We start from the raw sequence: 17,737 nt of genomic DNA, 5'->3' as shown, positions 1-17,737 counted from the left end.
AAGCCCAATTTCATATCCCACTCAACCCTTAAAATGAGAGCCAAGATGACAGGTGAGAATACTCCCTCCCCAAGGTGAGGGAAGAGTCCTTCATGGGGACGGGCCCCCCTCTTGACCATGGGTACAAATACATTAAAACAATTCATTTACCTATAATTTTAAAAGAATGATTCTAAATATAGGTACCTGTTGTTGAAGCTGAAGTGTCTCCCTTTTGTTTTTGGAGCTGTGAAGCAGGCTGTTTAGATTCTTCCATTGCCTCAGATACACTAGAGATTTTTAGTGGACCAGACTGAATCTTGGAAATGAAAAACATTTAACATTTCAGATATGAGAGTGTTCTTAAAAACAGGCAGCACAAAGTATCTTGTATTATTTTAAAAGTCAAGTTTTTCAGGCTTTTAACATAAAGGTATCAACAATTTACAACGATGTATTTTATTTTTTAATTTCTTTTAAACTTCTTTATTGGAGTATAATTGCTTTACAATGGTGTGTTAGTTTCTGCTTTATATCAAAGTGAATTAGCTATACATATACATATATCCCCATATCCCCTCCCTCTTGTGTCTCCCTCCCACCCTCCCTATCCCACCCCTCTAGGTGGTCACAAAGCACCGAGCTGATCTCCCTGTGCTATGCGGCTGCTTCCCACTAGCTATCTATCTTACATTTGGTAGTGTATATATGTCCATGCCACTCTCTCACTTCGTCCCAGCTTACCCTTCCCCCTCCCCGTGTCCTCAAGTCCATTTTCTACGTCTGCGTCTTTATTCCTGTCCTGCCCCTAGGTTCATCAGAACCATTTTTTTTTTAAAGATTCCATATACATGTGTTAGCATACGGTATTTGTTTCTCTCTTTCTGACTTACTTCACTCTGTATGACAGACTCTAGGTCCATCCACCTCACTACAAATAACTCAATTTCGTTTCTTTTTATGGCTGAGTAATATTCCATTGTATATATGTGCCAAAACAATGTATTTTATTAACCATAGTAAGAGAAGCCATCGTACTAGAAAAACGCAGTCCAAAAATGTCATTCCAAATGACTGGTCTATATTTTAATAGCAACAAAGACTTCTCTTAGGGCAACTAATAAAGTACATGATATATGACCTTCCCTTTAAACACCAGTCCTTTTATATATACAACACTGAGAAGGCTATTTCCATTCGCATTCTAAATCCAGTTATGGTGTCTTCTAAATAAATTCAGTTAAAATCAAATTTGTTTTTAGAAGGCTCTGAGTAAAAATGAAAATTCATCTTTTTTCTCTTTAATCTCCAAGATTCCCCTACCTGCACACTGTAAGATATATGATCCAATTGTGAGTCATGCCTGTTTTTCTCTTTCTCAGTAACCACCTGCCTTAAGCTTAAGGCACCGCCCATTAACAGGACTGCCAGGCAATGTGCCGCAGAAAATTACTGAGTGACAGAGATGTTTTCATTTACCACCTATGTGGTCCCCCTTTTTGCCAGAACTTGGCATTGGGACTCAGATATCCCTAAGATGACTACTCAAACATAATAGAAATGGTTCTGAATTTTGTCACTACCAGAAATCAGAAATATAGCCATTTTCTTACTATTAAAATTTTGTTATTTTTTAACTCATGAAATGCATGCTCACTATCTAACAAGCAAAATAACATCAAGATACATCACTGTTTTAGTTTGCCCCTTCATTGCTCCTTCCAGCACTCTCAGGGAGCCACTGCTAATGCCCTGAAATTAATCCTTCCACCCATGAGCTCAGGTATATATACATATACAATTTTTCATTTCTTTAAACAAACTAAAATAGTTAATTTTATATTATACAAATTATCATGTAACCTGCTTTTTTTCATTTAACAACACATTATGTACATTCGCTTCCGGTCAAGAAACTCTTTTTAGTTGAATAATATCCTAATTTAATCGTATATCCTAATGGAGTGGCAAATCCCATAATTTGGTCAATTCCTACCCTACTTATGGACATTCAAGTTGTTTCCTGATTTTTGTTAAGCATTCTTGTCCACAGACAACTGAAAAGCACTAGAGTGTGATGTCTGCAGGATAGCTGCCAGAAGAGGGAGTGCTGGGTCAGAGGGCTTGTATATTTTTAAGATATTATCACTTTCACATAAGGTTCTGGCAACTCACACTCTCACAACAAATGTGTGTGTATGTGTTTGTGTATAAATATGATCTATTTCCAGACTCCGTTGTTCTGTTCCTCTAATTTCTATTCCTACGTCAAAACCTTATTGTTTTATGAAAGTAGGATTATAACAGTCAGTATCTGGAAAAGCAAGTGACCTCTGACCCCCTACCCCAACACTTTTTAAAAATGTCCTTGACTAGTCTTATACATTACTTATTCCTCCACATGAACTTTAAAATCATCTTGTCTGGTTCTTTACCCTCTGGAAAAATCAATTAGAATTCATATTAGATGTCTGTGTGTGTATTTATGTACACATACACACACATCATAAAAACATTATTTCTCTCAAATATATACATATTTAAGAGAGATTTGAGAGAAATGCATATACTTAAGAGAAATGACATTTTAATATTACATCCCATCCAGGAACATAACATTTGTCACCATTTAGACAGGTCTTATTCTATGTCCATCAAAAAGATTTTAGGTTTATCTTCTCTCAGTATTTACTGTCTATGCATAAATAACCATGTTGACACTAAAAGGGTTACCATGAAATAAAATGCATAGTTTCTAAAAGAAACAAGTTTGTAAGAACACACAACAGTATAGAGTGCTGAATAAATGGTACAAATTAAAAAATAAAAACACTGGGCTTCCCTGGTGGCGCAGTGGTTAAGAATCTGCCTGCCAATGCAGGGGACACGGGTTCGAGCCCTGGTCTGGGAAGATCCCACATGCCGCGGAGCAGCTGGGCCCGTGAGCCACAACTACCGAGCCTGCGCGTCTGGAGCCTGTGCTCCGCAACAAGAGAGGCCATGATAGTGAGAGGCCCGTGCATTGCGATGAAGAATGGCCCCTGCTTGCCACAACTAGAGAAAGCCCTCGCACAGAAACAAAGACCCAACAGAGCCACAAATAAATAAATAAATAAAGTCACAACCTTCCTCCCAACCCAGCCCTAAAAAAAAATAAAAAAATAAAAACATTAATTCCTATTGGAATTCAGCTGTGTAGTGAAGGATGCAGGCCTTGAAGAGAACACTGAAAGACAAAAGAAAGGAAGTCATTCTGAGTAGAAGACAGACATGAGAAGAGTTGTACAAATGGAAAGGATCACTCTTTAGTTCTCTAGTTTACCAAGGACCTTGGAACAATGCCTGGTACATAATAATCACTTGAGTGACATTTGAGTAAATGAATGAATGAAAAGCACAAGGCATATTTGTAAGGTAAACAAGTATGAAACTAAGTATTTATGAGCAGGACCATACAGAGATAAGACTGGAAATGTAAATGAGAGCCAGAATGCCAAGGGTAATAAATATCAACCTAAGAACCAGCAAAAGCCATAAACGACAGAAATAAAGGAACCAATAGCCAGCTCCCAGGTTAACATTTAACCACTCCTGGTTTCACTTTCCTTATTCAGAACATGAGACAATCTCTCTTCTGTCTTTAAAACAATAGGAATCAAAGTTCTTGATTAAGTGATATGATGAAAATATCATGAAAACATCACAGCACTTATTCTAAAAGATTCTCTGATACTGATATAAGGATGGCCTAGATCATGTTAGGAAGAGAGACTGGGGGGTTGGAGACTGGGAGGAAGTGGGAAAGGCTGTGTGTCAGGGGAGAGGAACAGGGCTAATTTAAATACAAAGTGATAAAGGTCAGAAATGAGATAAAGATGGTGGAAAGAAAAAGAATAAACATTAGAGATCTAACAAGATAGGACAGCTAGGACTTCCCTGGTGGCAGAGTGGTTGAGAACCCGCCTGCCAATGCAGGGGACACGGGTTTGAGCCCTGGTCCGGGAAGATCCCACATGCCGCGGAGCAACTAAGCCCGTGCGCCACAACTACTGAGCCTGCGCTCTAGAGCCCGCGAGCCACAACTACTGAGCCCACACACCACAACTACTGAAGCCCACGCACTCAGAGCCCGTGCTCCACAACAAGAGAAGCCCGCACCACAACGAAGAGTAGCCCCTCCTCATCGCAAGTAGAGAAAGCCCACGTGCAGCTACAAAGACCCAATGCAGCCAAAAATAAATAAATAAAATAAATAAATAAATGAATTAAAAAAAAAAAAGAAATGAATGACATTTAAAAAGAAAAAAGATAGGATAGCTACAAAATATGGGCAGCTGTGAAGATGAATCCAAGAATTCTAACGGAGCTACTTGACAGCGTGGTACAATCTTTAATACATGAAAAGCAAATCAGGAAGAGTGCAAGTTTTGAGGTGGTAGAGTACAGACATGCAAAGTTCACAAGTGGCGATGTTCAGCAGGGTAGGGAAAATGGAACAAGAAGAGGCCAAGGCTATTGAGAATGACACCTGAAGTCATGTCAAGGGAGAAAAGAACACTACTCTGAACTGTTCAGCCTGACTGTATGCTCCTGAAATTGCTTCCAGCTCTTTCTCCCAGGTCATGGAGCTTAAAATAGGCCCAGGACTTTAGAATGAAGTCATAGGATTCTGCTCCTTGACTACTGAAGCTGCAACACTACCTCCCTCAGCCCACGTAGACATTTTAAAGTTCAGATGGAAGAATAAATGATGTAGAAGACCAAGAACATGTTGAGTCATTTGGGGTGGAGGTGAGAGAAATCAGAGGGCACCTGCTTTTCCACATAATAACTCTGTCATAGGATTGGTCTCGAGACCATGTTAGATACTGGAGAACAGACGTCTACTCAGTTTCTAAAAAAGAACTGGGGGCTTCCCTGGTGGCGCAGTGGTTAGGAATCCGCCTGCCAATGCAGGGGACACGGGTTCATGCCCTGGTCCGGGAAGATCCCACATGCCACAGAGCGGCTAGGCCCGTGAGCCACAACTACTGAGCCTGCACGTCTGGAGGCTGAGCGTCTGGAGCCTGTGCTCCGCAACGGGAGAGGCCGCAACAGTGAGAGGCCTGTGCACCGCGATGAAGAGTGGCCCCCGCTCACCGCAACTGGAGAAAGCCCTTGCACAGAAACGAAGACCCAACACAGCCAAAAATAAATAAATAAATAAATAAATTTATTTAAAAAAATAAAAAATAAAATGGCCCCATGGGGATGGATTTAAAAAAAAAAAAAAAAAGAACTGGTCAGCCATGTCCAGCCTCACAGCATAAAGAAATATCCAATACCAAATCACCAAAAATTCATGCTCTCTTTTATACATTTTTTTCAAGCACCCGTTTGAAAGAAGAAATATGTTAAGATATTTAAAAAAAAATTTGTAAGCCTGACGGGGTAAAAAAGGGTGAAACTGAAGAATATGCACAAACTTCCAGGAATACTAGAAGGTATTCCCGTCACAGAATCAGTATGTAGCTGAAAATTCTGTGGCTGTTTTGAGGTCTAAAAGGAGCCATTACTAACTATGACATGTGGGTCCTGTGTCATGGCCATTCTACATTTATGTTTTTAGTCTTCTAAGTCAGAGTTTGAGAGCTGCAATGCTGTAGGCTGACACAGAACCCCCTCCATCCGCAGGGCAGCTGGGGTTACTTCTGCCCGAGCTGCCCCTTCCATTTAGCCTTGTGTGCCACATAATTATTTTCTATACCACGTGGACTAAATGAGAGCACTTATGGGACTCCACGGGATAAAAACCCAGCTCTACATAATATTACTTCAATTTTTAAAAAAATGAAAACATATACCCAGCAAAATATTTTCAAGATGAAAACAACCTGCTTTTCAAAGTATTCTCTAGGATAAACTGAAATTGTGCTTAGAACTCTTACCGGCTTCTTTGGCGATGGAACAGTATACGGTGGGGAACCAAGAACCATCTCAAAGAGTTTGTCTGAGTAAGGTATGGTTTTCTCTACATTTTTCCGGAATTGGGAATCCCATTTGGCGTACAGGATAGTGCCACCAATACCGCCACCAACAAACAAGATGCCAGCTCCGGCAATTTTGCTAGGAGACAACCTAAGTGAAAGAAATAGGAAACACATTTTTATTTTTTGGCTCTCCTAAACCTACTTCCCTAGACTAATGTAAGAGTCTCAAAGACCTCAAGCCTCTATTTCTCTATCACTGATTCAGATCACAGCAGCCCAGTTTATCACCACAGCTGCACATCACCTTTCCCTGATTTGTTTTTTAATATGTTCACAACAAAAAATAATATTTCTTTATGGATAATTTTTTAACAGTAATATCTAGGATAGGAAGAATGAAGCAATCTTCCCTTTAACACTTAAAACTTAGCATGTTCAGGGACTTCCCTGGCGGTCCAGTGGTTAAGAATCCACCTTCCAATGCAGGGGGTGCAGGTTTGATCCCTGGTCAGGGAGCTAAGATCCCACATGCCTCTGGGCCAAAAAACCAAAACATAAAACAGAAGCAGTATTGTAACAAATTCAATAGACTTTAAAAATGGTCCACATCAAAAAAAAAAAAACCTTGGCATGTTCACAATCATGAGGTTTCCTTTGAACCCAAAAAACAAGTATCACTAATTTTCAACAGTCCTCTCCCTTAAACATTTCCGTAAATACAATAAAACAAATGTCAAGTAGAACAAATACTTTTTAAGTTCCAACGTGCTGAGTTCTGGATGTAAATCTATTTGCCATAAAGGGGTGGGGGGTCTACCTTGGATTCCATCCAGTCACCAAAGAACCGAAAGGCGCACCATAACAAATTTTCACCTACAAATAAATAATGCTCCAAAGATATTACGGCAAAGCTCCAGTGTTTGTACCCCTTAAAAAAAAAGACTTTAAGCAGATGTTCTCATATCCAAAGAACGAACACACACACACGCCCCTCAGCATACAGTTAAAAGCCTATTTATTTACAAGGAGACATGCTACATACCGAGAACTGCCTGGAGTGGAGTATCTACGACATGGTCGCAATGGACGGAGTACAAACTTCCCACAGAGACAACTCTAGAAAAGAAGGAGAAAACACCACAACCAACAGAGTTATAAGAATCTGGGAGGACTTTAGGGTTGGGAACTCAGTAGTAGTACTTTTATTACAAATACAAGCGTCTTCATTAAACAAAAATTTATTTTACTTTCAGAAACCAACTTACCATGAAACATTTACAAACCCTTAAAAACAGTGATGCTTCCTGCGCCCCAAGGCTCATATAAAACTACTTTTTTTTTAAATTAATTAATTAATTTATTTATTTATTTTTGGCTGTGTTGGGTCTTCGTTTCTGTGCGAGGGCTTTCTCTAGTTGCGGCAAGCGGGGGCCACTCTTCATCGCAGTGCGCGGGCCTCTCACCGTCGCGGCCTCTCTTGTTGCGGAGCACAGGCTCCAGACGCGCAGGCTCGGTAGTTGTGGCTCACGGGCCCAGTTGCTCCGCAGCATGTGGGATCTTCCCAGACCAGGGCTCGAACCCGTGTCCCCTGCATTAGCAGGCAGATTCTCAACCACTAAGCCACCAGGGAAGCCCAAACTACTTTTAAGATTTCAAAAAAAAAGGGACTATGAGACCATGATCAATTAGCATTTTTTTAAATTGAGGTATAGTTGATGTACGGTATAAGTTTCAGGTGTACAACACAGTGATTCACAATTTTTAAACGTTATATTCTATTTATAGTTATTATAAAATACTGGCTATACTTCCTGTGTTGTACAATATAACCTTGTAGCTTATTTATTTTACAAATGGCAGTTTGTATCTCTTAATCCCCTACCCCTGTCTTGCCTCTCCCCACTTCCCTCTCCCCACTGATAAGCACTGATTTGTTCTCTGTATCTGTGAGTCTGTTTCTGTTATATTCACTAGTTTGTTGTGTATTTTTTAGATTCCACGTATAAGTGATATCATACAGTACTTGTCTTTGCCTAATTTATTTCACTTAGCATAATGCCCTCCAAGTCCATCCATGTTGCTCAAATGGCAAAATTTCATTCTTGTTTATGGCTGAGTAGTATTCCATTTTACACACACACACACACATCTTCTTCATCCGCTCATCTGTTGATGGACACTTAGGTTGCTTCCATCTCTTGGCTATTGTAAATACTGCTGCTATAACACTGGGGTGCCAATCAGCACTTTTAATGTTATGTATGCTAATTATTTCTTAGAGACAATTTGCCATGTTTTCTTTTTTATAAATTTATTTATTTTATTTATTTTTGGCCACATTGGGTCTTCGTTGCTGTGTGCAGGCCTTCTCTAGTTGCGGCGAGCAGGGGCTACTCTTCATTGTGGTGGCTTCTCTTGTTGTGGAGCACGGGCTCTAGGCACGTGGGCTTCAGCAGTTGTGGCATGCAGGCTCTAGAGCGCAGGCTCAGTAGTGGTGGCACACGGGCTTAGCTGCTCTGCAGCATGTGGGATCTTCCCAGACCAGGGCTTGAACCCGTGTCCCCTGAGTTGGCAGGCAGGTTTTAACCACTGCGCCACCAGGGAAGCACCATGTTTTCTTAATTGGCAAGAAAAAACAAAACAAAGTATAAAATATCTATTTTCACTTTGTAAACGCAGACATCTGAAAAATCACCTACAGAGTCTAGCAAACAACACTGCACTATAAGATACATATGAATGCACTCAGGGCAGAGATCCAACCTTAGCTTAATCTACCCAGAAAACCAAGTTTCCCATCTCTACGATGATTATGTAGCTACTCAATTCCAACAGGCATTCATCTAAATCTGAAAGTTCATTTTGGTTTCTCCTAATGTGTAATTAGACTAAAAGTCAATAGTTTTAAGAAAAAAAACTAATTTTACTAATGTCATAAATGTTCATATAAATACTTATCTCCATATAAGTTGTCTACCTTTACACAAAAGCAAATGATCAAGACAATGTTGTGTGATTTGTTTTAATCAAAGTAAAGCACGTAACATCAAATGTTTCTTAACAAAATGTAGATCCCTTAAATAAAACAAATAATTGGGCATCTAAATACTATTTGGGGAGGGTTTTGATAAACTTAAGGCCATTCATAGCTATCAATTTGAAATTTCAAACTTATTGTATCCAGAAATAAAATCTTTCTTTATACCAAGTAGGAAATCAAACAGCAGCAAGGGAAAAAAAATGCTTTCTCTAGGTTCCTTGATGAAACTGCATCTAAGGAATAACAGAAAAACACAAACTTCCTTTTAAAAGTATCTTAAATTTTAAGAAAATATATCACATGTCAGAGAGCACATGAAATTACTCTATTAGAATTATAGCTGCACTTACATTCTATTTGCCAAAGCCTAGAGGTAAACATCAAATTAACATATTAATACACTTGGGGGAGGAAAAACTGTATGTTTTACAATGTGTAAAGCAGCTATAATTGGTATTTTAAAAGTATTTCAATTAGTACCTTTAGTGTAGAATTCTCAACCGAAATTACAAGAAAAGGGTGTTTCCCTACTGTTCTATAAGACAAGTAGCATGAAATTTCAAACAGAATTGCATCTACTTTCATATATCAACAACTCCATTTTGTTCACTTAGGGATGAAATATTAGGAAACCATTAAAGTTGTGTTTTGTTTAAGAAAGCATTTTTTTTACCTCAATGGGTATAAAAAGGTATTCAAGTCAAAAATTAAGGCACTGTTAACAGTGGATAATTAGCTAATTGGAATGTCAAGCAGCAAACATAATAATGGATACTTGATTCTGTGTAATACAGAGCCAAATTCAACACTAGAGTTTGAGAACACCCTAATTCACAGCAATATATATTTTTTAATCTGCTCCTTTATCCATCTTCTACTTTTACCTTGCCCCTCCTCCCTCCCTTTGACAGATATATTTGATGTGATTGTAAGTTTATAGTTCCTAGCATTAAGTAAATTTAAAATCTAAAATTCAAAATCAAAATTCAAAATGTTTAGTTACATACAGAGTGAAGTCTCCCTCATACTTCTGTCTTCCAGCCACTTAGATTCCCTCTCCATAGGCAACCAATGCTAATCTGTTTCTTATATATTCAGATATTTTGTGACGGAGAATTCCGGGCACGCCTCCTTTACACAAACGAAACCATAACATACACCCAGTCCTGTACTAAAGTTCACTCAACAATATACACTTGAGCTCATTCTATATCAGCACATGAAAATCTTCCTACTGGATCTGAGTGATTCAGTACTCCACTGTATGGTTGGTTGCACGGCTGTTAGCATAACTGATGCCATCTTAGGCCCACATAGTTCCTCCTGTCCTTCCACAGACCCTGCCCAGGATGGTACTGTGTGGTAAATCGCTACTCTGTCATCAAAGGCTTTGTACTTAATAGATATTGTTTAATAATCATTAGGACCAGGGGGCCTCTATGCTCTGTTAGTCCCCAAACATTGAAGACCTTTGCTGACGTATTCCCCTACCCATGAGACCAGTTACCCACTCAATCATCTTGACTTAGGAATGCACGTCCTGTTCCCAAGCACGTACCCCTGTACTCTAGGTTAACTATAAAATCGTCCCAATAGCCCCTCAGACGTGCGGAGTGCAGTTGTGAATGCTTCCGGATCACTGTCTGCCGGATCCCATCCTGTAAGTTACCTTATAATAAACTGATCTGTTGATTATGTGGAGCTGCCTGCCTTGTGTTTTGGTCTCAAGACGCTCTCAGTTCGGTGGGTACATTTCATTCCCTCTGGCCTCCAACAGTTGTCACTTAATATATTTAACCAGCCTCTTTTTGATGGTGACTGAGGTTTTGTTTAAATTTTTATTATAATAAACAATGAGAAACATACATCATTTGGGGTCAATTCCTAAAAGTATTCCTAAAAGTAACACCTGAAACGTTGGTAAATATTGCCCTATTAGGGGCGTCCCTGGTGACGCAGTGGTTAAGAGTCCGCCTGCCAGTGCAGGGGACGCGGGTTCCCACAGCCTCTCCAACAGCCTTGCAGTGCAGTTTTAACCACAGTTTCCTTTGTTATGACTGTGCATCTTTTAATATATTTATGATCTGTTTTATTTCCTCTTCTATGAACTATCAGAGTGTATCCTTTGACCACTTTTAAATAAGATTGATCATCTTCATGTTCTAAGTGTTCTTTACATATGAAGAAAAATTAGCCATGTCCCTGCTACTTGCAAATGGTTTTATCCAGTTTGTGATACTTTTATAGCCAAAAGTGTCCATCTTTTATGACTTCCGGGGTTTCTCCTATTCTTAGAAAGCCACCCTCCGATGATAAAATAAGTCTTCCATGGTTTTACTCTCATGGTTTCATCTTCTTTATATTTAAATCTTTGAATCCAGTGTAAAGTATACGGCATGGATTCAACTTTATTTTTTCCTAAATGTCTATTCAGTGGTCCCTAAATCGTAGACTGAATAATCCATTTTTTCTCCCCAACAATTTGAAATGCCACCTTAAAATATACTCAATTCCTTGATGCATTTAGATTTCCTAATTTGTTCCACTGTTCCACCTATTCACACACTTCTATTCATAGACTAATACCACAATGTTTTAACTACTGCATCTTAGAATTAGGTTTTAACCTGGTAGAGCTAGTCCTCTCTTCTAGTACTATTCTTTTTCAGAATTTTTCTGGATATTCTTGTTTTTGTTTTTGAAAGCTGAGCTTTCAATTAAACAACTGTAATATGCACCCTGATTTAAGAAGGGATAAAATGTGAAAAAATTCATCTTTTATGACCAAAAAATAGTAGCAATAAAAGGTCTCACGCTTGGGACTTGCCTGGTGGCGCAGTGGTTAAGAATCCGCCTGCCAATGCAGGGGACATGGGTTTGATCCCTGGTCCAGAAAGATCCCACATGCTGCGGAACAACTAAGCCCGTGTGCCACAACTACTGAGCCTGCGCTCTAGAGCCCGCGAGCCACAACTACTGAGCCCACGCGCTGCAACTACTGAAGCCCACACACCTAGAGCCCATGCTCCGCAACAAGAGAAGCCACCGCAATGAGAAGCCTGCGCACCACAACAAAGAGTAGCCTCCGCTCGCCGCAACTAGAGAAAGCCCACGCACAGCAATGAAGACCCAACGCAGCCTAAAAATTAATTTAAAAGAAGTTTCATACTTCTGTACAAAAAAAAGAAAATTGATTGTATCCTGACGCAAATAAATAGATTTTTATCTGAAATAGTGGCTCCTGGTTTAAAAAATTTAAGTATCCTGTTCGTTAGGCTACCGTCATAGTCTATGTTGCATTTCATATTCCAAACAGAGCTTTAAGAGTCAGGAAATTTAAGTTTTCTACGGTTTTATCACCCAAGTATGAATCCCTAGATACAAAGTTTAGTCTTGCCTATTAAAAAAATATGGATATCTTCTAAGTCTATTAATCCATAGGTCTTTTACTCTATAGGTGTTCCCTCCAGTAATCATTCAGTTGAAGAAATCTGCTTGTTCAACCTGCAGAATTTTCCACAGACTGGATTTTGTTCAAGGTGCAATTTAACACGTTCCTGTCCTCTGTATTTCCTGCAAGCTGGAGCTGGAACCAGACACTTGATCAGACTCAGGTTTAGTCTCTTTGGCAAGACTTTAGGGGGTGGTGTTTTCTTTCATTGGGAGGCACACAACGTCTGCTTGCCTCTCTTTTTGTGCTGTTATCAATTGTGCTTATGTACAATGTCTAGATCCATTAATTTATTGGAAGTTGCAAAAAGTGGTCTCTAATTCTATTTTTCATTTATAATTTGACGTATTTTATAAAGAGATGCTTCCCCTCATCTACAATTTGATTACTCAATAGTACAGTTCATATAGGAAAGGCAGGATAAATGGTTGATTCTTCTTATCCTTTTATCCAGTTATCCTCTGATGATGAACAATTGTGCGGTTCTTTGGTTTTCATTTATTAATTGTGACAGATTGTATTTTCCAAAAACTGCCATATTTCACATCTCACATGCTTTTCTAGAACCTTGCCACTTCCCCAGAACCTTGCAAGCTCGTGAGACCCCAAGAACCTCCTAATGGAACCTCCTTAGAAATGAAAGATATTTACTTATATGTTATTTCCTTATAAGTATATATAATACAATATAATTTTTATCTGTATAATAATAAATATTATTTACCGTAAAAGAATAAATAAAGCCTAGGTTTGAGGTGATCTGTTTTACAGCTATAACCAAACAAATGCTTGTACCTGGAAATAGGGTGCTACTATAAAACATAAGGCACGTGTTAATGACTTTGGGACTGGGGGGTGGGGAGTGAAAGTTGGAAGGGCCTTGAGGAGACTGTCAGCAGAAGCCTAATGGCCTTCACAGAAGCTGTTTTGGTGAGGGCTTAAGAAAAGTGAGAAAAATATTTTTGGAACCTGGAGGAAAGAGGGATCTTTGTATGTAGTGGCAGAAGTTTATCAAAATCGTCACCTCCGTGGTAAGACATGGAAAATAGAAAATTAGGTATAGCTATACCTAATGAACTGATGGATTTAGCTAAAGAGAGTACTAAGCAGAACGTTCACAAGTGCCAACTGCTTCCTTTTAGCAGAGTATGATAAGGATAGAGCCGGGCTTCTGAAACACACACAAACCAAAAAAAACTGTTTAGCTTTCAAGCAAAATTTGAAGGAAATATAAAGGAGCCAGTACTTGGTGGGTTGAAAAATAAGACTGTTTCTCATTCTCAGCCTCTCCAGTTAGCAACGATCCTTTAAGACCTCAGAAAGATCTCAGGAGGTGCTCCTCACAGAACTTTTTATACTGAGAAAAGGCCCATTAAGGATCTTAAGAGTATGCATCCCATATTCTTTTTATTAAACAACAGGGCAACTGAAAATCTTAGGGGTTTGAGACCACAGCAGCCTCACAGCGAGCCCAAAATTGGAGAAGAGCTTATTCTGATCAGATTTGTGGGTGTGGCTTTTGTCTAATGGAGAAAACCCCAGTAAGACCCACAAGAAACCCACAAAGTCCTTAAGATGAAAAAAAAACAGGCCGGCCTGGATTTAAAGGTGAAAAGAGTATAAAACAAATAGAGGTTTTTGGACTCTAGAACTTCTACAGACAGAAAGCAGTCTGAGAAAACGATTCAGCTGCCAACAGGCGACATATCTGGAAAAGGAAGGATGGGGCTTCCCTGGTGGCGCAGTGGTTAAGAATCCGCCTGCCAATGCAGGAGACATGGGCTCGAGCCCTGGTCCAGGAAGATCCCACATGCCGTGGAGCAACTAAGCCCGTGCACCACAACTACTGAGCCCGCGAGCCACAACTACTGAGCCCGTGCACCTAGAGCCCGTGCTCCGCAACGAGAGAAGCCACCACAATGAGAAGCCCACGCACCATAATGAAGAGTAGCCCCTGCTCGCAGCAACTAGAGAAAGTCCACACGCAGCAACCAAGACCCAACGCAGCCAAAAATAAATTAATTAATTAATTAAATAATTAAAAAAAGAAAAGGAAGGATGATTCAAAGGGTGAAATCTGAAGCCCAGAGGGTAGAACCAACAGCTATGGAGGGGGACTTCCCTGGCGGTCCAGTGGTTAATACTCCGCGCTTCCACGGCAGGGGGCTCGGGTTTGGGGAACTAAGATCCCGCATGCTGCGCAGTGCAGCCAAAAAAAAAAAAGAGCTATGGAGAAACATTCCCAAGCAAGAGGACTCAGTCCTAATTAAGCAAGCAGCAACATGTGCCAGTTGGATTTGACATCTGTTGTGAACGGTGACTGCTGTGTGCCTCTTTGGATGGGAGTGTCACGCTGTACTGTGTGTAGGGTATATGGGGAACAGGTAACTTGTCTCTTTAGTTCACAGGTCTTTAGACTGAAAGGAAAGGCACTTAAGGAACTGTACCCAACAGACCACATTCAAGATGTCTTACCTGCAAAGGGAACTGATTTGACAGCAAGATCCTGGTCCGTTAGTCTAAGCCTGATGCTGTGATGGGATGAGGTTCTGGAGGGTTATGAGGAAGGCTGTGAATGTATTCACATGTGGGAGGAATGCAAGTTGTTGTGGCTACAAGGCAGACTGTATTGTCCAAAACTGACTACAACAATATTTCCTGTAACGCATGCTCTTCCAGAAACTTGCTACTCCTCCAGCAAACTGAGCCCTTCCCTGGAACCAGGGCACGCCTTAGTTACTAGTTTACTAATAGAGGGCAGTGAAAGTGAGGCCCTGTGACTTCTGAGACCAGGACATAAAGGGGATACAGCTTCTGCCTGGCTCTGCCTCTCGCCACACTTGCTCTTGGAACACAGCCGCCAAACTGGGAGGAAACCCAGACACACATGTAGGTGTTCCAGCCAACAGTCCCAGCTGAGGTCTCAGCTGCAGCCAGTATCAACTGCCAGACACCGGGAGTGAGGAAGCCTTTGAGATGACTCTAGCCCCAGCCATGGCCTGACTAAAACCTCACGAGGGACACAAAATGCCCAGCTGAGGCCAGGAAACCCCCAGAACTGAGAGAGGCAGTAAATAAATCTTTTACCCCAAGCTCAAGGTGCCTTAGCAAACTAAAACAAGATCTTTATCAATTCATGGATTTAAACACTTTAGATGAACTTAAACCAGTTGCAACTGTTATCCTTTTGAAAACTCAAATTGTCCCATTTTTGGCTTATGGATGCTACTTCAAGTTTATTATATATTATTTTATATTACTTTAATTATATATATATATTTGAGTCTAGCTCTGTATATATCAGGCCATCTGCAACTGCCTGGTGTTAAGTGTTTTGTTTTTTTCTCTGTGTGGTAAAATTGGCTTATAAAATTCACTTTAAATTTTAAAGTGTACATTTCAGTGGCATATAGTACATCCACAATGCTGTACAACCATCACCACTACCTAGTTCCAGAACAGTTTCATCACTCCAAAAGTAAATTCCTGTACCAACTAAGCAGTCTCCCCATTTTCCCTTCTCCCCAGCTCCTGGCAGCCACTATCTACTTCTGGCTCTACATTGGCAGGTGGATTCTTAACCACCGCACCACCAGGGAAGCCCCAAAACATCTTTTAATTTTGTGAAATCCAATTTATCTTGTGTCTTTTGGTGTCACGTGTAAGAAACCACTGACAAATCCAAGGTCTACCTTCAGAACTCTCTTTCTTAAGCACCAAACTAAACTCTCTATTTATATAAACTAAACGTCCTAACTTTAACACACAAAATATTGGACACTTCTTAGTTCTGGAATACCTTTTTATTAATAATAACCAACAATGTAGAAAAGACAATACTGTTTCAAAACAATTTGCCTTGACACATAGCCTTGTAATAAATGTTATAAGGTTAGCATTGCTGCTTCCAACCTATAGAAACATGATTTTAACAAACCCCAAAAAAGCAAGTTAAAACACACAATTCCCATGTAATGTTCTTTTTTTTTTTTAAACAACAGCTCCTGTTTATTTTTTTTTTTTAATTTTTTTTTTTTAAGTATTTTATTTATTTATTTGGGCCCCGTCTCAGTTGCGGCAGGCAGGCTCCTCAGTTGCAGCATGCGAACTCTTAGGTGCAGCATGCATGTGGGATCTAGTTCCCTGACCAGGGATCAAACTCCGGCCCCCTGCCTTGGGAGCGTGGAGTCTTAATCACTGTGCCAACAGGGAAGTCCCTGTTTATTTTATTTTATTTTTTTTTATTTATTTTATTTATGGCTGTGTTGGGTCTTCGTTTCTGTGCGAGGGCTTTCTCTAGTTGCGGCAAGCGGGGGCCACTCTTCATCGCGGTGCGCGGGCCTCTCACTATCGTGGCCTCTCTTGGTGCGGAGCACAGGCTCCAGACGCGCAGGCTCAGCAATTGTGGCTCACAGGCCTAGTCGCTCCGCGGCATGTGGGATCCTCCCAGACCAGGGCTCGAACCCGTGTCCCCTGCATTGGCAGGCAGATTCTCAACCACTGCGCCACCAGGGAAGCCCTGTAATGTTCTTGCAAAGACCACTTATTCCTTAGCTCTTCCAAATTAAAGTGAACATATGAAAAGGAACCACAATCCTGGAAACAGAGACTAGAATACAAGTCCCCACATATGAACCCTATCTGGAGGTTGCAGGTTTCCCTTCTAGATGTGGTTTGCTGTAACTGACATTTTGGTTTTGAGATTTGTCATAAGGATTCCTCCCACACAAACAAACAAAAGGTATCCAGAAGTTAATGGCAAGTTCTACATTTGAATTACAGATTAATATCCAACAACTCTTTCTATAGTTGACTAAAAATATTTTATAGGAATCATGCATTAAGGTTAAAAATATATCACATACACAAATCCAACTAAGTTTGGCATGAAAGCAGTATTATTTCCCAGTAAAAACATATTCTATATCTAGGAGAAAAAGTGCTCTTCAGTTATGACAAGGAAATAGCAGATATTCATCAGTATGGCAAAAGCAGGCAGGTGATATTTCTCTAGTTTTCTCTGCATATATGTGTGAAAATATATATTACCTATATATTCTCAATCTTGTGTTCTAAGTTACGATGTAAAATGTATTTCAAAATGGTCTGAAAGCAACTGGCCCAGAGAAATAAAAATGAAGAATAATATAAAAGGATTCTGGACTTCCCTGGTGGCGCAGTGGTTAAGAATCTGCCTGCCGGGCTTCCCTGGTGGCGCAGTGGTTGAGAATCTGCCTGCTGGTGCAGGGGACACGGGTTCGAGCCCTGGTCTGGGAGGATCCCACATGCCGCGGAGCG

General features: G+C 40.2%; 1 protein-coding gene across 8 annotated transcripts in view; it reads right to left on the bottom strand.

Moving 5' to 3' along the window:
• IMMT (inner membrane mitochondrial protein) overlaps positions 1 to 17,737 on the bottom strand; it is a 50,762-nt gene that overhangs the window by 27,508 nt on the left and 5,517 nt on the right. For all 8 annotated transcript variants that reach the window (XM_057558761.1, XM_057558757.1, XM_057558759.1 and 5 more), the window contains exons 2-4: positions 6,991 to 7,064; positions 5,907 to 6,096; positions 187 to 298 (exon numbers count right to left, since the gene is read on the bottom strand). In XM_057558761.1, coding sequence (XP_057414744.1) covers positions 187 to 298; positions 5,907 to 6,096; positions 6,991 to 7,064 — 376 coding nt within the window. The remainder of the gene's footprint in view (positions 1 to 186; positions 299 to 5,906; positions 6,097 to 6,990; positions 7,065 to 17,737) is intronic.

The sequence above is a fragment of the Balaenoptera acutorostrata genome, chromosome 12, assembly GCF_949987535.1.
Source record: "Balaenoptera acutorostrata chromosome 12, mBalAcu1.1, whole genome shotgun sequence".
In the NCBI taxonomy this organism is placed as follows: domain Eukaryota; kingdom Metazoa; phylum Chordata; class Mammalia; order Artiodactyla; family Balaenopteridae; genus Balaenoptera; species Balaenoptera acutorostrata.
The sequence above is the reverse complement of the archived record's forward strand: the minus strand, read 5'-3'. Positions and strand labels throughout refer to the sequence as shown.